The 23,180-nt window shown below is 43.3% G+C and overlaps 1 protein-coding gene across 1 annotated transcript in view; it reads right to left on the bottom strand.

Annotated features, from left to right (window-relative positions):
• Nucleotides 1-1,360: 1,360 nt before the first annotated feature.
• pde6a (phosphodiesterase 6A, cGMP-specific, rod, alpha) overlaps nt 1,361-23,180 on the bottom strand; it is a 25,004-nt gene continuing 3,184 nt past the window's right edge. Inside the window, exons 3-23 of the mRNA XM_053429209.1 lie at nt 20,374-20,526; nt 19,531-19,620; nt 18,938-19,078; nt 17,660-17,734; nt 17,259-17,323; nt 16,907-16,973; nt 15,010-15,057; nt 12,995-13,144; nt 12,133-12,276; nt 11,129-11,194; nt 10,780-10,926; nt 9,947-10,054; nt 9,371-9,480; nt 8,127-8,214; nt 7,680-7,780; nt 7,471-7,578; nt 7,307-7,370; nt 4,004-4,078; nt 2,437-2,520; nt 1,682-1,850; nt 1,361-1,404 (exon numbers count right to left, since the gene is read on the bottom strand). Coding sequence (XP_053285184.1) covers nt 1,361-1,404; nt 1,682-1,850; nt 2,437-2,520; nt 4,004-4,078; nt 7,307-7,370; nt 7,471-7,578; nt 7,680-7,780; nt 8,127-8,214; nt 9,371-9,480; nt 9,947-10,054; nt 10,780-10,926; nt 11,129-11,194; nt 12,133-12,276; nt 12,995-13,144; nt 15,010-15,057; nt 16,907-16,973; nt 17,259-17,323; nt 17,660-17,734; nt 18,938-19,078; nt 19,531-19,620; nt 20,374-20,526 — 2,097 coding nt within the window. The remainder of the gene's footprint in view (nt 1,405-1,681; nt 1,851-2,436; nt 2,521-4,003; nt 4,079-7,306; nt 7,371-7,470; nt 7,579-7,679; nt 7,781-8,126; nt 8,215-9,370; nt 9,481-9,946; nt 10,055-10,779; nt 10,927-11,128; nt 11,195-12,132; nt 12,277-12,994; nt 13,145-15,009; nt 15,058-16,906; nt 16,974-17,258; nt 17,324-17,659; nt 17,735-18,937; nt 19,079-19,530; nt 19,621-20,373; nt 20,527-23,180) is intronic.

The raw sequence follows: 23,180 nt of genomic DNA on the forward strand, positions 1-23,180 counted from the left end.
CAGAGTTACAGTAAAAGCAGATGAGACAAACATTGCAGCTATTTTGTAAACGATGCACTAATGGTTTCAATCTGCATTTAAATCATAATGTTGTCGATTATGAATATTAAAAAGCAAGTAGATGAGACAAGCTGAAACATGTGAACACAGCTAACGTCCCGAGAGCCAGAAATACACAACATGTGATTCACCAACACAATTAAAATGTCTGGTCCCTCCTAAAATCTACACATTTGAATAGAGCCTGATCGATTTACAATAACATTTATTTCTCTGATATGAAAACTTATACCTTACAGAAGAAACAATGGAGAAAAGATGTATGTTAATATCTTAGGTTAAAATATGTTTATGTTCAAAATTATCTTTCAAATTCTTTATATCTGATTGTGTTTAGTGAAGGTTTTTTTGGTTTATGGTTTAACTGTAAAGCATCGAGCCTTAATTACGTTTCTTTGTTGTTATGGTTTGACAAAGAGTATCCAAGGAATCATGAATGACATTCTTTTTAAGATACATATATAAGGAATTTTTAATTCCATAATATTAACATCGGTCCCCTGACAGGCCCTGAAAGCAAATACTGAATATTCTGCAAATATTTCAAACTGAAACTGCAGCTACTCTTTGATTGTCTTGGATCTTTTTTGATTCTCACCATTATTAAAGTTAAAATGTGCTTCAGTCACGTTCTGAAGCTGTGACTCAGATGTGTTAAATATTATCTTAAAGCCTGAGCTCCAGAAGGAATGTCCAGTCTGGTTCCCGGAGACACTGGTTTAAACATTCGCTGATTAAACACAGATTAGAAAGTTGCAGATGATTCTCAGCAGCGACTGTCACAGACTCTTAGAACTGACGGTTTGCTGCTGCTGTAACAGTTTCCACAGTTTCTGCAGCGGAGCTTTTCAGGCAGCTGCTGGTTTCAGTTTATGCCAGAGCAGCATTATAATGGCTTTAAAGAGACGTGCATGGGGTTGCTGTGTAAGCAGGGACTGTTTTTAGAAGCTCCTCTGGTTGGTGGATTGGAAACGCTTGTAAGGAGCCGACACTAGAAGCACTCGAGTTGCACACGAGAACATTTTCAATGCAGGATTTCTCATTTTCAAGCAGCTGGGATTCATGTGAGATGTCGGAGCTTCCTACAAACAGCCGAACACACAGTGAAGCAGCTAATGAGTGACACGGTGTCGGAGCAGGAGGAAGCAGATTTCAGTAAAAGCAGCTGAGACGACTTTAGCGAGTTCTCAGAAGTTAGAGGTTGTCCTCTCGATGAACCGTACGTTTCAAACATCTCAGGATGAAACTCGAGGAAACCCTCGACCATGTGGAAAAGGGATGTGGTGCAGTCGGAGCATCTTTAGCTGAGAATACAAGTCTTTGATTGTGACTGGGCTGCACCCGCTGCAGGAGGCAAGGAAAGAAAGAGGAGAAGAAGGGAACAGGAAGTTATTTCATTATCAGTCAAAGCGATAAAAGAAAAAATTTATTCAACGCATTTAATAATTTCTAAAACTGTGCATTTATGAGTGTGTCTCTGCAGGTTTGGAATAAATGTCCCGCTCTACGTGGCTCAGATTTGGCGCGTGGAGCGTTTCGGCTCTGAGGCATTTACCCCCCCCCCCCCCCATGGAGACTAATGCTTTGTTTCTGAGGGTCCCTGCGTCTGAGAGCCTCCCACCTTGTTTGGCTCCCGCTGCGTTCTGCGTCTCCTCCTCCTTGGACTTCTTGGCGGCCTCGATGGCGGCCACTTTGGCCTCGTGCACCTCCTTCAGGGCGTTCCACTCCTTCCTGTTGTTCAGCAGGCGGTCCAGCATGGGGGTGATCTCCACGTGGAAGCGGCTGAACTCCTGAGGAACGACGAGTCGACAGCGATTTATCTCACGGACGATAACAAGTACACAAGAAGTGCAGCTCGTTTTTATTAAATAATGGATATGACACAGACAAATGAGTCTCACACGGTGAGAACAAAGACAATTATGGTAATTCCATTGAAAATAGAAATAGACAACCCCCCCCTAGAAAAAGTTGGGTTAGATCAATAACTGTAAATAAAGATGGATGACGCGTCTCTACCTCTTTCTTCTTCTTGTTGTACAAAGCTGAAGATAAACTACCCTGGATACAGAAGCTGCCATCTTGTGCTTTGATGATCTAACATCTGCACAGTAATGCAGATGTTAGATCATCTGTTAAACAGACTCACCGTCAAATAACTAAATAAAACCGAGTTTATCAACATCAGTGTGATGAGAAGGAATTTAAATGACAGAAAACATCTCTATGTTTTGTTATCTGGCTTCAGATTCTATATTCACAGTCTGTGTGATCAACTTTAGACTGAAATAACCCACAATTTAGCTTTGATCTTTGGAATTACAGGGTCTCAGCAGTGTCTGTTTGTGTGTCTTTGTGTGTGTGTGTGTGTCTGACCTTGTACACAAACGCGCAGACAAAGTCGATGAAACCACACTGAAGCTTGGGCAGGTCCTCTGATTTGTTTCTGTCCATCATCGGCTGGAGAGGAGAGAGAAACGGGTTTGATCTCCACAGACAGACACGACTCAGATGTGGGACTGATGAGGAATTGTCACTAATGTTGATATTTTTTAACTCTATTATAAATAACTATGAATTAAAACACCAATACATTCATAATATATAGAATGTGAATCAAGGGAATGAACAATATTCATGATCAATAACAGAAACTGTATTTTGTTTAGGAGCAAGCATTTGTGTGATAAATATTTCAAGTTATTTTTTGTTATTTGTCCTTTCCTGGATATAACAAAGTAATTTAATTGTGATTTTTTTTAATTTTTTGTGCCAGTAAACTAAAGTTGGACAGTGGGTCGACACTGGAGTCGTGAGAATTATGGGAATTAAGACAGGACAGGGTTTTCCTTCGGGTTTGAATTTAGGATGGAGACGAGACTCGAAGGAGAACAAGAAAAAAACGCAGTTAGAAGAAAAGAGGAGAAGACAGATTCATTCCCCGTGGCCGCAGCGTTGGACCATTATCTGGAGCAGTGAAACGTAAAGAGCGGTCAGTGTGCCCCCCCCCCCCCCCCCCCCCCCCGGCTCCCTCTCATCCCTCTGCTTCATTCCCTCACGACCTCCGGACACAGACGAGCGAGGAGATCCGTGAAACGCTCCCTCACCTCCCACCTCCCACCTCCCACCTCCCACCTCCCACCTCCCACAGCTCGGAGCTCCACAGCGTCAGCAGGGAGAACTTCTTCATTTAGACCAGTTTGTGTTTTACCAGCCGTCGAAAAGAAAAGACTTCGACGAAGGCGTTAACGCTCGACCACGTTTCATCAGGAAATGAAGTTGAACAACTAAGACCTGAAAGAACTTTCCCACAATTCTGACAGGTTTTCACTCTGCTGTCTTTTTAATGGGCGTCGCTTCACGTTCAGGTTCAATCTGAAGCCAACTGCTCATTTCAAGATAAAGCAGATTTACATGGTTCATTCAAAAGTCTTATTTACACGTGAAACTAGGAGCGTGCAGATTGTTTTAAGGTATTAAAGGAAACTATTTGGCTTCCGGGTTCCGATTGGACGCTTCTGAACATTTGAATTTCTTTTGTACAAATTGGGTGAAAGTAGTTTTCTCAGTCAGTGACGACGGATCCGGGGGAAGTTTGTTGCGTCTGATTAAACCGAACAGAATCAGTGCTTTACTCCAGCATCTTTAGTTTCCTCACGTTTTCTACTTAGATGTGGAAAAATAAAGATAGAGCCTTAATTTGAATGAGTCGATAAATGTTATTCTCGTTTCTTCCTCATTAATAAAACTAATAAAACAAAGTAAGCGCTAATAATGTGTTTACAACCATTCTGTCTATTCTCATATATTCAAATCTCATCATTCAACTAATATCTAATGACCTCCCCTGAGGTCAGAGGTCATGGAGGAGCAGCACACCTGGAGCAGATGAGGACTTTAGCCACTACAATACCCCCCCCCCCCCCTCTCAATGTGTCCTTACAATGGGCTGTTGCTCCAGAACCGTCCTCTCCAGGTCTCCCTGCTCCCAGAACTCTGCAGCGACAGACAGCGCCACCTAGAGGGGGGTGGGGGTCAAAGTAGAAAAGAAAGAATTCATATTAAAATATCCTCGAGTCGACTTTGTCTAATGCTGCAGAGTAATTGTGGTAAATGAAATGACAGAGTTCATGGTCCTCAGTGGTTTGGAAACACGGCTCAGCTGCATTTACGTAAGAAAAGATTTGTCCATGCATCACTCATCCACTAGTGGGCAGTGTTTCTGAACAACAACAAACATGGCGACGGGGGAGGAGGTTGTGATAATTGTGCGTCTTATGTTTATTTCTCAGCAACTCGCAAAGTCCATCTTAAAATCACAGGATACACCAATTCTTCCTCGTGTCTCATTTTGGTCTTGCTTGAAAGATTAACCACACTGCCTCCCCAGGATTTATTTTGCTACTGCGCCATTTTGTCCATATCTGTTAGCTTTCAGAGGATGAACACAAATATGTGACAATATGAATAAGCTCAATAAGACTCCATACAGTTCCTTATACGTTTTCGATTCAACATTAATTATACAGTTTATAGTAATTTTCAGACGTTCATTATCCATTCATTCCATGTTTGTTTGATCAGAATTCCTGGAGTTAAATTATATAAAACAGAAAAACCAAAAAGACTTCCAGTTATGTTTTGTTAGTGGCAGTCAGTCATGAAAGATGCAGCTGAAGCACGATTCCTCTTCGATGCTCAGGAGCTTTTTACTGAGCAGGAAAAGCTCCCGTCCATGTTGTTAAAATCCCCTTGTAAAGCTTCAGCGTCCCATAAATGAGAATCTTATTCACTGCTCACCCGGCAGTTTTAGGGCTTTTTGTGCCTTGATGGGATGAAGCTCGTTTCGTCTGCCCTCACAAACCAGAAATGGAGAAAACGCGGGATGAATAATATGAGGAATTTAGCTTTCACTATAGAAAAACCTCATTTTAGAAAAGGGGTTAGTCATCAAGCCAGTTAGAGGGAGAACAATCACCGCGAGGCCGTGGCAGCACAGAGTCTCTGTGCGTAGGAAGTGGAACCGAGTCAAAAATAAAATATCAGCTGTAAAAATGTCAGAGCAACACTTCATCAAGTTCAGAGCAGCTCAAGCCTTCGTCTCTGCAGAACATCTCAGGGACGTCCATCTATCATCCATGTAAATCTGAATTTATATGATTTTTATACGAGAATCCAATCGTCTTATCGGTTTAAATCACAAACCAGAGATATAACAGAGGCTCGTTTTAAACTAGCAGCTTATTTTAGCTTCTATCGTCAAGTGACTGATGTAGATCGTCGCAGAAGGTGGAAATCGGACGGCTTCATTCTGCAGCTACGACATCCAGCCGCTGAGTTCAGGGAGGAATTCATCTCCGACGAGAGGAGTTTGGTTATCAAACTACTTTTAGAAGAGAATTCACAGGAGGCTGCTGCTGCTGGTCTCCTGTCAGTGTGTGTGGGATGAAGAGCTGACTCACCAGGAGCAGACCAAGGTGAAGTCGAGGAAAAAGAAAACCCACTCGTTGTCCAACAAATATAAAAGGTGGAATAATCCAACAGCTGCTGTTCAGGGTTTGAAAAATAAAGCATCAATTTGTTGTAATAAATGATACGGTCATAATCAGAAGTTATGTTGAATATCTCACGACACATGATCGTAGTTGTAGCAAAGATATAGCAAAGAGGTTCGTCACTGAAGCGCAATGAATCATGGGATATGTCGGGCAGGAGGTGGAGGGACACATTTATCGGAGCCCTCGAATTAGGAAGCAATTAATATTTCGAGAGATGAAGCCCCAGAAGTGAGAAACAGCTGACTGGAGATAAAGATGGATGACGTGTCCCCACCTCCCGGCCACTATCCAGAAGTGAAGCCGAAATATCCCAGAAAAGAAAGCTGCCATTTTGTGCCAAAGGTGTCGAGAGACGCCGACCAATCAAGAGTTAGTCTGAGCTGTCAATCATGACATTTAACCTTGTTTTTATATCATCGAATAAGGAGTTAAAACTAACTGGATGTGTACTTTGACTTTTTAGATCCCATGTCCCATCCACTAACACGGAGAAGGCTTGGTTACTGATGAGAACTGAGGTGAAGAATTCTGCTTCTGTTCCAAACTGGTTTGACTGATGATATCTTTACTCTGAAAAAGGTTGCAGCCAAAAAGTATTTCGGTCCCGAGCAGTGAACCAAACCAACCTCCGACGTAATGAGGCCGTTTGAGGTCCATTAATTTAACCACAATATTAACGAGCCAACATTTTAATTGGCCGATGATGCCTTGGGGCTCCCTTCACTTATTCTCTGAAGGCCACAGCTGAACAGCAACATCCTTCTGATCCCAATTCAGATAAATACATACCAGAATTTAATAGATGTTTATTATACTACGTGAAAATGTTAACTTAACGTTCACTGGACAGTGACGTGACGAGTGTGTCACTCAACTGAAGCAGGAACAGACTCACAACAGTAAAAACACAAATAATGCAAAGTAGGATCAGGTCTCATGAAGCTGCATTTTATATGAGACACAACAAATAACACAATAATCTAAACGGGGTTAAAACGTGAATCATTGTGTTTTCTTTTAAAGGCTGAAAGTGATTGAGCGAGAAGGAGAAATTAAGAAAGACACCAGCTTCTTCAGTGATGCATGTTGAAACAGCTCAGCGCTCCTTTTCTTTTTCAGGTTGAGACTCTTTAGAGTGAAGTCTCCTCGAGCTCCTTCATTACACGTGGAGCATAATAAACAGAATAATCCCTCAAGGCCTGAGGTGATCACATTATATATGTTTTTGCCAAATGGAGGAAGGGATGTGATTTAAATTACCATTACTGCTTTTTATTATGGACACAATGCGATTGAGTTTCCAGCTTATGTTTCCATAAAAGAATGTGAAGCAGCTGAGAAACGGCTCCTGTGCTCGATGGATTGCAGAGAAATAAAAGGTAAAGAAATCACAGTGACTCGCCTGTTTGCAGCCTCGATGGCGACGTGTGTATTATCCTTCCCTGAAATAATATAGTGAGCCTCGTAATGGGGGGGGGGAAATAAACAGCAGCAGGTTGCTGTTGATGCATGAGGCCATCGGGCGGCGCCGCTGACAGGATGTCATTCTGTGGCCGAGCCGCTCCACGAGCCCGTGTACGTGGGTGTGTCTTGTTTCAACAAACATCTGGACGGCAGCTGTGAGGAGGTTTTACAGATACGACTCTGATCTATGAGTGAAACCTGCAGGTCACACAGAGGAGTGGTACCTTGCTCTGGATCTCCCACGGCTTGGCGATGGCAGACAGGTCACAGGCCGTCATCATCATGGCCCTGTAGGAGCACAAGGCACCGGCTGACATGAAGTGACTTGTGTGTGTGTATTTGTGTGTACGTGTGTGTACTCCTCCCCGTGTTCAGTGCTTGTACCTACATGACAATCTCCTTGCGCGTGGTCTCCAGCATCATGTACTTGGTCCAGTCGTTCCAGTTCTCGTAGGTCTTGGACTGGTCCACGATCTTCTGGAACATCGTCCTTTTCCTGAAACACAACACACGAGTCTCGTTGGTTTTGTCCTCATCAAACGCTCCATTCTGTAATGAAGGGTAAACAATATGTTTCTTATTAATAATAATACTGACTTGAAGTAGAGCGCCAGGTCAGTGGCGATGATGGCGATGTCCATGAGGTGGATCACCGTGTCGTGCTGACGTCGGTTCAGGTTCTGATAAATGTTCAATGACTGAAACAAAAAAGAAAAGGCAGAAGGTAGAATATGACTAAAATAAATAAATATGAAGAATGAATCATGGGAAATAAAAACATAATTTCCTATGAAAATAGATCTTTAGAGATTTAAAAAAGATTCTAAAGGAGGGAAACGATTCTAACTGGAGCCTTCATTTCTTTCCCAGTAAGTGGATCATAAAAGCAAAATACTTTCTACTCCACTGGACAGAGATTCAAGGCTTTTGGGGGAAATCATGTTTTATTTCATATTACGTCCCCTCTTCATATTTACAGCTTGTACTACATTGTGTTCCAGTGTTCAGGTGCTCAGGTGCTCATGTGTTGGTGCTGCCACCTACTTCCTCTCTCAGCAGAGTCTTTCCAAACTCCAGATGGTGTCTCTCCATGATGGAGGAGCCATGAAGCTTCGCCAGAGGATTAGCAGACCTGAACACACACACACACACACACACACACACACACACACACACACACACCCAGAGAGCATGATGGGAGGTTACACTGTGATGAATCATGCGTGGGGATCCCAGGGTGGGCCTGCCCCCCCGCTGCGTCCACGGCTAATGGCGGCGCTCATTAGCTCATCCATCAGCAGGTGGAGCAGAGCAGCTGGAGGCGTATCTGGTCAATATCCGCTCATTGATGTTCCCGGTGTTTGACGCGAGCTTCACCCAAAGAGCTGAGGTCGGCTCGTCTGCAGCCCAGAGGAGTGGCTGCTGTCACTCTGAGTCAATTACACAGCGTCACCCCCCCCCCCACCACCACCACCACCACCACAACCGTCTGGTGCCCAAAACGTCAGGAAGCTTCTGAACAAACGCGACTCAAACTGGAGGAAATTGGGTCATAATCTGTAATCTGAGTATTTTACCTCAGTTTATTATAGTTCATATAGATTAGATCTGACAGGCAGCAGCAGTTTGTCCTCGGACTGCAGGAGACATGAGGACAGACCGAAGACAAATCACTGAGAGGAACTTGTCTTCACTCTGCCGGTGACTTCATGTAAACCACTGGTTGCTCACTGGTCGCCTCAGCTTCCCTGATTCTCTTTTCTCTAACGAACCCTGAAGCTAATCATCACGACTGACTCACGTTTCCTCTGTTTGTTGAATCCAAAGAACCTTAAATCCACCAGAAAACCACTTAACCACAAACACACTTAGTCGTCTTTGTGTTACACAAAACTAACGCAGTCAAACAACTCTTCTTTCTGTGATTGGTCTAAACTTTCTTAAAAAGTGTTTACAAACAAACGAAAAGAACCAGGATCAGTTTGATCCAGACCCAGAAAAGGTCTTTTGGTCGAACTACAGTAAATCTGATCCATTGATCCTAAAGCTTTGTGTGAGGGAGGTACAGCGGGTTTGTCCACGAGCCTGAATGTCAGTGGTTCAATTCCCAGATCCTCCAGTTAAAGATCAATACCTCCTGTAAGAAACTTTTCTATAATTTTTCAATAATACTAATTCAATTCTAAGTTTGGCTTTTCAGGGATCGAACCTGTCACCTCTCAGTTTATTAACACCCCCCCCCCCCCCCCCCCCCCCCACACACACACACACACACATGCAGCTCTTACTTCAGCTGGTAGAGGTTGTTGGTTCCTCTGTGGTCGATGTCGTGGCACAAGCCGGCGGTGACCATGGCCATACACTCCAGGTCCGTGAAGTAACGCTTCAGATCACCTGTCTGAGAACACACACACACACACACACACACACACACACACACACATGTTAAGGGTTCAGTCAGTTCTAGACACAAAAACCAGTGCAGATAACAGACAACAATAACCGGCTGCACACATAGAAACATAACAACACTCGCTGGTTTTCTCATTAACGACCAGTTCATGCAACACTGACTCATTTCATCGTTTGCAGACACACTTCATCATCTGTCGGATACTCCTCCTTCCTCGCTCTCTCTAACACACAATCACACACAATCACACACAATCACACACACTCACACACAATCAAACCTCATGACCACATGCACAGAACATATAAAGGAGGAGGAAGATGAAAGATGAGGTGAAGAGGATTTACTGGAGGAGAGGAGGAGGAAGAGGAGCTGGAGAGCAGGAGGTGAAGGATTGATGACTCATTAGGAGGAAGAGGAGGAAGAGGAGGGAGGACAGAGTTTCCCTGACCATCAGCAGAGTGAACATCGTCTGTCCCACGTTGAATCCATGTCTCCAGTTGTGGTAAGTGATTCTCCTGTAGCCTTTACTGAGCGAGTAGATGAACCTCACCAGCACCTGCAGGGCACAGTTTATTATTGGACCAGAAACAATAAGTCATGACTCAGCAGAACGTGTTCAAACTGGTTGTTAATCTACAACAGTTGAAATTACAGATACCAGTAGTTGCATATTTTCGACAACTACACACAGACGCACTCAGGTGTGACCTCATTTAATTCTTCTCATTTCCTGGTTGTGCCATTTTCTTTTTCTTTCACTTTCCATTCACAATGTGAATATTATTTTTAAACATTATTGATAATTTCATTATTTATGTTTGTTTTACTTTCCCCCTCGCTGCTGTAAAAGCAAAGTTAATCTTTACTGTGTAATACCAGGATCATGTTTTTGATTTCTCTCATGTTTACATTTGATTTTCATTAAATTTCCTCTTCACTGACCTCAGTTCAATCACATCACGACACTATGATCTTGTGGTAATGATTTAATTCCAATATTCTTCACCTGCTTCACTACAGAAGCTTTTCTAGCTCCTTCCTTTCATCGCCTTCATGATGTTACTGTAGCCTGACTTCCTGGAAGTAGACTCTGTATTCTGAGACTATTTCAGGAAGCTCTTCCCCCCTTTCTACTTCCTGCCTGTCAACATCCTCCGAGCTGCAATCTGCACACAGACTCTCTCCACGTTTGATGAAGATGTGAATGTGTTTTCTCTGCAGGGAATGTTTTTTTTAATGATATCTTGAATGTTTAAATGTTTCACCACAACACGTCCCCACCTCTCTGGGAATGTGGAACTTGTCCACCACCTTCAGCTCGTAGTACATCTGGATTCCGCACTTCACCAGATCCAGTTCACTGTGCTCAAAGTCGCAGAAGTGAAACTCTAAGATCTCCGATTTCTTAGAGTTCGGCAAAATCTCCGTCTGTGGACAGAAGATGACGGATATTAAAATCATAATGTAGATTTCAGGAGTCGGTCTTTGTGTCTGAATCATCAGGAACTCTTCTTTCCTCCGACACAGAATCATGTTGCTTTGGAGGAAATATTCAATTCAGAGAAGTTACTTCAGATTTCACTACATCTGCTGATCTCGTGGAACCAGTGAAAGATATTCTGTGGTTTACCAGAATCTCCTGCAGCTCCTCCTCCTCGCACTCGTCGGGCTCCTTCCCCCACCTCTCCCTGGTGTTCTGGGGAAACACAAACCATCGACTCTTCACCTTGATGAAAACGCCTTTCACATCAATCAGCCGGCTCCTGATGTGAGGTCACAGCAGGTCGTCGCTCTTCTTCTCTGTGTCTGTCGCTCTGTATGCTGATAAATCACCTCATACAAAAGCCGACAGCTTATTTCACTTTATAAATGATTCTCACCTCCTGTTTATATCGCATCAAGCAGAGGGATGAGGCAAGGCACTAACCCTGCCGGGGTTGAGGGTTCCATTCCCCTTATCGCTAGTGTCTGCTGCTTCACTCTTTATTGTGTTTATTTAAAAATAACATCATGGTCCAACAGAGGTTTCATTTAAGCCTCTGATTTAAAAGATGGTGGAAAATGAAATAAAACCCTTTTTAATTTAATATATAAGGTAAAATATACAAAGGATGCTGAATGATTTTGTCAATTTAGAAACAGATTAAGGCAGAATTGGTAGTGACGTTTGGTCTCTGTCAAAATGTCTTATTGTTGTCGATCATTAACATTTTCTTTTGCCTCTTTCATTCATGCACTTGAAGCACAACTAGTTTTGCATCAATAGATCCATTTTTTCATGACTTAGATTCATATGGACATGAAATGTGCTCCTTGTTCCTCTGAAGAAACGTTTTCAAACTAAGAAACTCATGAAAACAACAGTGAAGAGATAAATTAAATTAGTCTTTTCATGAAGTTATTATAATGTCTCATCATATTTGAAATAATCTTTTTTTCTGTAAAGAGTCAAGTACTCTGCAGGGTGTAAAATACAAAAATCCTTATTTTCTGAAAAATATTATCTATAATGAAGCTTCAATTCAAAAGTTTATCTCCATATTACCATTAAAACCACGTTTCTGGTAACACCACATTGATATGTGTGTTTACCAGGTGAAACCAGGTGTCTCTCCTCCACATGTGTTCACTCACCAGAACGTTCTGGATCTCGTCCTTGCGACACTTGACGTGGTACATCACCATGTCCTGGAAGATGTCCTTCCTGTTCTCCAGCTTGTTCATCCGGTCGTAGGTGTCGGGGTTCAGCACCGACCAGCCCAGGAACTGGGTTAGAGACTGGACACAGCCGGTGTGTGTGTGTGTGTGTGTAAAAGAGAGAGAGATTATTAATATCTTGTTCCCTGAAACATGTGTCTGAAAGAAATGTAATAATCCCAATGTGCAGAGGAACCAGCACCTACTGGTTCTGAAATGTTTCTAATTTGCTTCAAGCAGAAAAGTTCAAGTGAAGAACAAGAACATTTTCTAACTAACAAGCTCAGAACTGTCGGGACTTTTCACCCGACTGCTCGAAATGTCTTAATAAGCGTGAGCAGCAAACTGAGCACATCTGATGGTGTGATTCTCAACTGGGAGGAAAATGTGCTCTGCAAGTTTCCATGCTTGTTCGCTGCCTGAGGTACAAGTACCTCAAAATACTACTCCAGTACTTTAATGGAGTTACTTTCCACCACAGTCACCACGTGCTGTTTTAAGACATCAAGTCAAAACGCTTCCTGCGGTTAATCTTTGCCAAATATCACATCGTGTTCATGAGGGAATGTCAGAAAAAGAAAATGGTTCGTGAAAATACTTTGATTTCCAAACTGTCATGTTGTGTTTTTAACTGGATTCTGAGCCGAGGAGCAGAGAGAGAAAGAGAGAGAGAGAGAAGCCTCCAGGCCCCATGATAAATAATGCAGATGCTCTGAATGGCCCGAGTGTATTTATAAACCCATGACTCACACACACACACACACACACACACACACACAAACACACACGAAGCCTGCACCTCCATCAGCGTTTCGTCCATTTCATCAAAGGGTTTCCCATCCTTCCTGTTATAGAACGTGGCCACGCCCACTATCTCCTCTTTCTTGTTGACGATTGGCAGAGACAGGACGTTCTTGATGGTCCATCCAGAATTGTCCAGAGGTTCTTTCTGTGCACACACGGCTCAACATCAGCATTAATCCCCAACATGACTCTCTGACACTGCTGCTGCTTCAGCTGAGATCAAACTGGTGTGTTTTTAAATATCTGGTCCTCTGGTGCAGAAGCAGAAACGTGACAGAAATGTAACGTGAACTCAGGAATCAATAATTCACCTGCTTCTAAAATCTGCTGCAGCGGATGTTGACGCCTCACTTATTTAAAAATAGAAGCTCGACCGGTGTGATGCTGCACTTTAGCTTCAGAGCGGAAAAAGGTTTTTAAAAATAAAACGAGGCTGTGGTAGGAGTAGAAGTCAATACTTTTAAATTAGAGGAACTATAGATAGAAGTTTACTGTCTGAATGGAAATCTGCCAAATCATAATGCAGGGAAATGTTTTCAGTCTGACAGAGTTTGAGATTAATTGTTTCATTCAAAGATCTGTGCAGGTTATTAAAGAAGAAGAAAAACATAATGAAGCTGGAAAAGATGGAAAACATAGAAGAGAAGAACTAAATATAACCTGCCACCAAACATGTATTTATAAAGCACGATGGAATGAGTGTTAAATAAACATTACCATGATTCAAACCTACCGAAACATATTTAAAACCATAACAAAATAATTCTAATGTAGTGTAAGGCCTATATTTCTTATTATTAATTGTTGATGAAGACGTTTGGAATCTGGCAGCAGGTTGAAATTAATATGAAGTGAAACACAAGACATCACAAAATAAGTCCTGGACTTAATGAAGCTGAGATTTGGATCAAACTTAATTAGAGCATAAAACAGTGTTTTATCCTCGTTAACGTTTCGGACAGTAACGGTCACCGGCTCTGGGAAACTGGCTTTAACCACCACTTTTATTAGGAACATGGATAATAAAGATAAGACACTGGGACAACCTTGAGGAAACCAGTTTAAACCAAGCAGAGCGGAGAAGGTGGGACTATGGTTATTATGGTTCCTCCTGATCGGGCTCTGGTTTTTCTCTTATGGTGCGAAAAGGTCATATTTCCATTCATTATTCTCAGCTCTATTTTACTCACATCACTCTGGAGCAATGCAATTACTGTAATCTGACGGCAACATGTTAATGTCATTTATTTTTTAACGTAAAAATCTGATTACAGTTAATAGGAAAATCTGCTCTAAGTCCATCGAGGTAACGAGGAACAGACATTTATGGAAACGTGGAGCCGCAGCGAATTTATCGTTTTCCTCAATAAATAAATGTGTGAGCAGAAATAATATGAATGAAATGAATGAGACTCTTTATGTGGATCATCACATTCATACAAACACGTCTGCAAAGTGAACAAATGTAAATGTGACCTGCAACTAATCATCTTTAGAGCATTTCTCATTTACCTCCTTGATGATATTTTAATACCATTCATCATTACAGTTTTATTAATGTACTAAACTGCAGCATCAAGCCACTAATTTGCAAAAACAATCTTTAATATCCTCGTGTGCAGAGGACGGAGGAATACGTTTTACTGGTGGAAATAAAACTCTTTCTTTACTCGACCTTTGTTTCACAAATCAATTATCCAGTGTTTTCCTCTTTGAACACAATCAACTATGGAGCCTTTGATATTAATTTGACACAGAAGACACTTTAATTTATAGAGTTCTCGTGTGGAAAATGCACAAAGAACTGAGGAGGAGTTGTTTACAAGCAGAAACAAATTAAACTGATGGATGGGTTTTAATTCGTTCTGCGGAAAAACGCATGATTCATGTTTTACTGGGTAATAAAAGTGTTGACTTATTGATTTTTATTCGGTAGTTTGATCATTTTTGTTGTGTGATTTATCTCTTGAGCAGAGCTTCACTGGAAACAAAGGAAGACAGTGATCTCACCTGGAAGTTGAAGAAATCGTCTTGTGCTGCGTTCATGATGTTACAGATCTGAAGGAGAGAGAGTAAAGTTCAGGGGAGAGTTTCTACAATGTGAGTTTGGTTGATTCTGGTTTTGTGGTTTAAGAAAAATGAATTATAGGTGTTGAGAAATTGGGATTAGAGAAATAATAATACATTTTCTTTAGGTTTGGAAGAAACGAGATGCTGAAAATAGCTAAAATAAATAAGCCTGCTTCCTTTCATCAGGAGAGAAGGGATAGAGCAGGAGGAGGACGAGGAGAGGAAGGATGGAGCAGGAAGAGGACGAGGAGAGAAGGGATGGAGCAGGAGGAGGAGAGGAGAGAAGGGATGGAGCAGGAGGAGGAAGAGGAGAGGAGGGATGGAGCAGGAGGAGGACGAGGAGAGAAGGGATGGAGCAGGAGGAGGACGAGGAGAGGAGGGATGGAGCAGGAGGAGGACGAGGAGAGAAGGGATGGAGCAGGAGGAGGAAGAGGAGAGGAGGGATGGAGCAGGAGGAGGACGAGGAGAGAAGGGATGGAGCAGGAGGAGGACGAGGAGAGGAGGGATGAAGCAGGAGGAGGATGAGGAGAGGATGGATGAAACAGGAGGAGGATGAAGAGAGGATGGATGGAGCAGGAGGAGAACGAGGAGAGGAGGGATGAAGCAGGAGGAAGAGAGGAGAGGAGGGATGAAGCTTGAGGAGAACGAGGAGATGAGAGATGGAGCATGAGGAGAACGAGGAGAGGAGGGATGAAGCAGGAGGAAGACGAGGAGAGGAGGGATGGAGCAGGAGGAAGACGAGGAGAGGAGGGATGGAGCAGGAGGAGGACGAGGAGAGGAGGGATGAAGCAGGAGGAGGATGAAGAGAGGATGGATGGAGCAGGAAGAGGACGAGGAGAGGAGGGATGAAGCAGGAGGAAGACGAGGAGAGGAGGGATGGAGCAGGAGGAGGACGAGGAGAGGAGGGATGAAGCAGGAGGAGGATGAAGAGAGGATGGATGGAGCAGGAAGAGGACGAGGAGAGGAGGGATGAAGCAGGAGGAAGACGAGGAGAGGAGGGATGGAGCATGAGGAGAACGAGGAGAGGAGGGATGAAGCAGGAGGAAGATGGATCGACGAGCGACGGCAGAATCAGTGGTTTGGGAAAACGCACACTGTGATTAATTGCAACGTTCACAAAGATTAGAATTCTACATCGTGGCAGCGAGTGGCTGAGCAGCGTCGTGAACACTGACGACTGAGGAAAGACATTTTGAAATAGAGATTATTTTTAAAGGACAATGCACAGCAGCAAAAAGTTGTTCAGCTAAAGTCATTTTGTTCTGAATTAAAAGTTTTGGTTGTTTCCAGGTTCAGTTTATCAAAAATTACAAAAAAAAGGGTTATCTTATCTTATCTTATCTTATCTTATTTTATCTTATCCTATCTTCATCGTCCTAATCTGCTGCTGTTTGGTGTCGAGGATCTCAACACTACACGAAGTTGTCGAACTCTCTGCAGGTTGTAAGTCTGAACGTGTTGAAGATGACGGGAGAAACACAGCTCGCCCTCATCGTGTTTGATTTAAAGCCTGAGAGAGTTAATGTTCCTCAGAAAACGTTTCAGCCAGAGAAGGAAACTGAAGGAGGGAGAGTGATGAACTACGCTGCTGCAGATTGAAAGATGTTCCACAAAGAACAGGTTCCATGGAAGATGAAAAACAACTTCAAGCCCCAGAATGTTATTTTCTTAAAGAGGCCAAGGAGGTTATATCTTCAACTGGATGTTTTAACTTGAAACTTGGTGGAAAGGAAGATCAGAGAAGAACACATCAAAGTTCTCCCTGGGTGAGGATCAGGAGGTGGATACAGTAGAAATCTTTAATATTAGGAGATAGGGTGTTTATGGACGTACTGACCAGTCCGTTCTCTGCCACGTAGATTGGTAAACCACTGGCCAGAGCCCAGTGATCTGCATCAGGACCCCTGGGGATTCAAACAACACAACGATCAGTACGTCATCATCATCATCAGCATCGTTAAAGGAGACGAGACATATCCTCTCATATTCAGGCTGATCATTTTAATTTGAAAGGTTTTCATGGTTTAATGTTCAGAAAACACTTTCCTCAGACTGTCCATCGCTGCAGCTCCTCTTTTCAGCCTCTGTCTCCAACTCTTGGTTTGAGCTCCTGTCTCTTTAAGGCCACCCCCCCCCCCCCCCCCCCCCCCCAACCCCCCTACCAGTGTGCAAACTGCTCAAAGACTCACGGTATAACTTTGATTTCTTCTTTCCCGTGGAGGATGTAGTCGATCACTTTGTAGAAGATGATTTCCTTCAGAGGACGAGAGGCAACATCAACGTGAGGGACAAAATTATTTAATATTTACAAAGATGAGCAAAATGTCAGCTCCCCAAAAGTGAAATCTGTGTTTTCCCCCCTGGTGGCTGACAGCAGTATAGGTCATAAACCACGCCTCATCCATGTTAACAGACGGGACAGAAATATTCACACAAGCATCTATCACGTTTGGACGTAACTTCTCGTGGATAGGTGAGAATCAATGGGGCGTTTGACCTGATGGGGGCGCCAGAGGAGATATCAGGGTATGACAGAGGACCAGGAGAAGAATCAGCTGTACAGTTCGTGGTTAAGGTGAAATGTCCTCACCCTGCCATCAGGAGTTTTGGGTCCCTCGTACGGGGGAACTTCTCCCATCAGAACAGGCCACAGGTCAAAGAACTCCTGCAGACACACACACACACACACACACACATCAGGATTTATCACAGGACAACGGATCAGAGCTGCTTCTGCTCGTTCATTATTTAGATTCACTCACTCTCCTCATCAAACAGCATCATTCTGTCTGGAAGTGATCAACTCAGCCGCCTCTACAGAGCGTGTGATATCTGCTCCTCTGAGGTTCCACAGATATGGGCTCAGAGCTGCTGAGCGACTGGTTGAGTTTATTCTCAGGAGCGACGCCCATGAAACCCAGTGATGTTAGCAGACGACCATCTGTGCAGACACACAACACGTGTTGGTTCTCACGGAGCAGGTGTTAGGAATCAAGCGGCAGCTGCTGGGAAGCGTCTGACAGCCGCGGCCGAGGAGAAGCGTTCGAGACAATTTGTAAGTTAGCACAGATATGTGAGGATGAGACGATGATGATGATCAGAAGGTGTTTAAGTGTTGTTTCTTTAAACACACACGAATAAAAAAAACAGCAACGGGAAAATAAACCGAGAGAAAGAAAGTGTGGAGATGAGATGAAGAAACCTCGGAGGAGTTTCTGAAGATGTGTTTTCTCAAAGGAGGAGAAGAAAAAACACAGAAAGGATTCTCATCAAAATTCATTTGGCTTGGGAATGGTTCCAGAAACAGAAATACATAACTGATGAGCAATGTGGTGAAGTGAGTGTGAAAACTCTTCACATTTATTTTTATCTATGGTTTCAAATTGTTACTTCAGGATTTCAAGTTTATTTGTGCAAAAAATATGATGTGGTTTGTGTATTTTGTGAAATCAACCACAGTTTTAAAGATAAATCTAAACCTTGAAATGTTGCTTATCCTCCTCCAGTCTATCTCTTTACCCTTAAGTATTTCATTTTACTCACTATTACTCACTGATGCCTACTTTTGACTCTTGCTAGTGTAATATTGCACATTTCTACAGTAGGACTAGGAAAAGGATTATTCTCTTATCTTATCTGATCTTACTTACACATCCACATTTAGAATATAAATCTGAGGGATCACATTTCTTTGGGGGCGTTGCAGCTGTGTGAAGTGTCACCTGACATCAGTGGAGCACAGGCAGGATTGTGGTGCCACTCGTTGACCCCTGTATTTGTTGGTTTTGTTGGTTTTCCTGCTGCTGCCTGACCCTGTGTGTAGCTGTGTGTAGCTGTGTGTACCTGTGTGTACCTGTGGGGGACCCACCTTGGTCTTGGTCATGTCCAGCAGACCCACGGAGTAGCGGTCACAGTTGAGGAAAGCTCGGACTGTGTACAAGGCTTTGTGGAACTGCCTCTCGATGTCCGTCAGCTCCTCGAACACCTTGCTGGCCGACCACAGCAGCACCTGCTCCACAGGACAGAGGACCAATCAACACAGAAGTTTAACAGCCGCACTTTTGTCCTCTTCAATATCACATTCTCATATCATTCATATTAATGCAGCTAAAGGACATTATTGTCTCACAGATTCTGAAAGCATCAGGTCTCAGGAGGTCAAAGGTCAGATTCCACAACAGTTTGAGCTCAGTGTTGAAACTAGCTCCTAAGTTTTTAAACTAGGACTCAGTAGAGCCCAAGTTTGTTCATATTCATCATAAAATATGAATATTCCTTCCTTGGCCCATGTCCCATCCTTCAACCATAAAATGGGCCGGAAAACATAACGTCCTCCACAGACGTAATATCTCCATTGAGAGGAACAAGGCTGATGAAGGGTTATGTGAATGGTTGTATGAAGGGTTATATGAAGTGTTATATGAAGGGTTGTATGAAGCCCTATGCGCTCTGTGGACTCACCTGTCCCCTCCTGGTCTCACAGTTGTGCAGGTAACTCAGGTGGAAAACTCTCAGCATCAGGTTGACGAAGTTCAGATACTTGTTCAGGATCTGAAAGGAAACGGACGGTCGAGTCTTACATCTTCAGAACGTTAATCCTTTTATTACAATATCCAGTTTTATGTAATGTGTTAGTAATGTTGATGTTTTCTGCTTCAGTCAGAGTAGATGACAAACTTTTCAAATCCAGTATTGAGTGAAATAATGACGATAATTGCTTGTGTCAAACTGTCACATTTGACAAGTGATTTTAACATCGTCAATTCTGTGTTGATAAAGAAATTTAAACTTTCTGAGATCCAAGATTTTACTGTTTCTTTTATGTCAACATATTCTCCTCTGCAGTAAAACCTTCATATTTAAGTGGAGCTAATAAACTCCGAGGCTCATGATCCTTGATGAATGAAACCAAATTCTTTTTAGATGGATCACTTGAGTTCACACAAATCGATCAGAACACTCCGACAGATTTGTCATAATTTTTTTATTCTTTTCAATCAAATTAATTTAGTTTGGCTCTGGCCCATTTGGATTTAATATCAGTTTGTAAAACCAATTCAGTCTGAGTGGTTTTGTAGTTTAACATTTGTCGTCACGTGGAATTATAAGATATTAGTTGAGATTACAACAGAGTCTATAGTTTATAGTTTTTACAGTTTGTGGCTTTTCTAACAAACCTCATAGACAACAATCATTCTTAAGTTCAGGGAGTTAAAAAAGGTTCTGGAGAAAACACATGAAAACCGAAGGAGAACGTGTTTATAGTTTCCACACTTTGGTTTTGAAACCTGCTTCAGATGTTACCTCCTCATCTTTGTCCGTGAAGCGCGGCCCGTCCAGCTTGTTGATGGCCATCATGACGGCCACCATGTCTTTACCGTTCATGATGGGCACGGCCAGGAGGTTCTTGGTCTTGTACTCGGTCAGCTCGTCCACAAACTCACTGTAATGGGGGCTCTGTGAGAAGAGAGGCACAGGGAGGGGGGTGGGGGGGGTTATTCAGTTTCTGTGGCCCCTGCACCCCTCTGAACAACCAGAGGCCGCTCTGATGAACGCTCCCCTTCTATTCATGAATGCTGTTAGCAGAGGCTTTTCCATTATCCACAAACTCAAGGTCCTCGCCGCGCTCCACCTACTGCTCCTCCTGTACAGCCGGGGTTATCAATTCTGTTCCTCTGAGGGTGAAACAGAGGAGGAGCGGCTCATTAACCGGCAACAAGGAGCAGAAAGTTGCAGGGAGCGACCCCTCGGGGGGGGGGGGGGGGGGGGGGGGGGGGGGGGGGGGGGGAACTGGAGACAGAACCCTGAATCTGGGGAAAGGGAGGTTTTTATGTTCTGTGCAGATCTTATTTCCTGCTTTGGATGAGGAACACAAACATTAGGTTGAAGCTAAACATAAAAAAGTAACAATTATCATTTTGAATGATTTGTTGATCACATCAATGCTCTTTGATCTCATCTGCCTCTTTTACCTGAGAAAACACAGAATCTAAACATTTGCCTCAGCTCCCACTGTCCTCCTCCAGCCTCAGAGACTCTGACGCTGCTGCTGGAGCAAGAAAAACCTGAATATCAACTCAAATAAGAGCTTTTCGTGAACACAATGTCCTTCAGTGCAAAACTTAATATAAAAAACCTGGAGTTTATGGACCCACTGACGTTCTGAGTCACCACAAACTGAATCAGAACATCCTTATTTCTTCTTATTCATTCTCTAAAGTCGTGCTTTTCTCTCGACACAGTCTAAAGTTTGGTAGAAGTGCAGGAGTGTGGGCTGATCCTGGATCAGCTCCGTTCAGAAGCCTGACAAAGCTTTATTATAAACCAGCTCCACAGATCTGGGCAGTTTGACAGCTTGTTATCGGGTGACCTTTGACCCCCTGAAGCCCAAACAGGGCTTCATCCAGCTTGTTATCCTCGACTGAAGCTTTGGCTTCACCTTGTATTTTGGATATAAAACAAAATGAAAATACTTTTTAATAACCAAGTCTTCGAAGTTGGGGTTTTCTGGGAGAACGTCAAATGACCTATATAACATTTATTCCTTTATAGACCTGAATTAAGAGATTAATCAGTCAAATCTCTACTTTTTAAACTATAAATTAACTTGAATGGCAAAGAGAAGACAACCTTATTATCTCACTTACACAATGGACGTTTAATCTGTAATTAAATTATGCACGCCAATAAACCCATAAATAAATCCAAATAAAAGCCCATTTGTAAATAATAAACACAAGAATACAGAACATAACCTCCTCGGGTTGAAGCAGCCGGCGGGATTATTCCACGTTAACTGGTTAAGTGGATTTCAGGGTGTTTCCGCTCCACTGAAAATAATAAAAATTAAAGCGACACAACTATGTAACAGGATAGATTAAAGATGTGTTATCGTGCTGAGTCTGTAGAAATGGCTCAGCAGGGCCTGCGTGACCTCTGCCGGTAATCTGGGATCGCTCTAATTCAGGACAGATTAACCGGCTTCAATCTGCGACTCCCTCCACCGACACTCTGCACCTTCGTCACGTGCACACGCGTCCAGAGCGACCACACCTCAATAACACAGAGTCACCACGTGCACAGCCGGGAGTGTGTGATTATTAAATTCACTTTGAAGGAGGAAACGGCTGGATGAAGTGGGAGAAATGAGGCCAGCTGTTGCTCAGTGCATAATCCCAGTGAAACATAATCCCTGCCGTATACCTACAAGGATCCCGACTGGCTGAGCGGCCTGCACTGGATTGGACTGGGATGGAAATAGAGCACAGAGACACAGCGAGTCCCAGTGGCTGCTCCACTGCAAAGAGGCCATCCACAGTGCACTGGCATCAGAAAGTCAATTATAAGGGAACATTAGCTGCAGCGTGGCCGGGACTGTGCAGATTTAAACTGGGAGGCTTTGATATCGTTCCAGTCGCCACATTTCCCATCGTGCTCTCATGTGTTTGTGTGAGACGGCGCCGTGACGGGCGAAGGTTGGAACCAGCACAATGATGTTTGCTCAGTGGCTGGTGGCGGCGGCCAGTGGAGGCGCAGTGGTCCCCCGAACTGGCACCAGAACCAAAGACAAACTGGAACAATGTGTTGTGTTGGTACATCAGGAGCTGCAGCTTTTCTAATCTCCTGTGAAAAAGATGGGACTGAAGTGATGGAGACGAGGCCTCGTGAATCCATCAGTGATGTGGAGGGGCCCTTTGCCTGATTAGGTTTGAATGTCACAATAAGAGCTGCTGCAGGTGAAGGGGTAGGGGGGGGGTGGGGGGTCTGCAGGAGAGACACACACTTGAAGTAGTGCAGGGTTTTCAAATGCCACAGATATTTGTCTGTAATGAGATTGAGCTGCTTTGGTGGAAGGGGATTAGGAGCAGCCGCACTGTGGTGTGACGTCGCCCCCTGGTGGTCAAACAGAGAGAGGACTGTGGGATTAAAATGTTTACGAAGCAATAATCCGATTTTATTTAGAAATGTGTTTTTCCTGCAGAGAGGATTTGCTCCCCGCTGAGTTGGAGATTACAAACTGGTTTTCTGATTCCATATTTATTTCCACAGATCTTTGCTGGACTGGTTCACAACTGCATTCATAATGATTGAGTCTGTAGGTGGAGTTTCTT

Source organism: Pleuronectes platessa, chromosome 8, assembly GCF_947347685.1.
Source record: "Pleuronectes platessa chromosome 8, fPlePla1.1, whole genome shotgun sequence".
NCBI classification, from domain to species: domain Eukaryota; kingdom Metazoa; phylum Chordata; class Actinopteri; order Pleuronectiformes; family Pleuronectidae; genus Pleuronectes; species Pleuronectes platessa.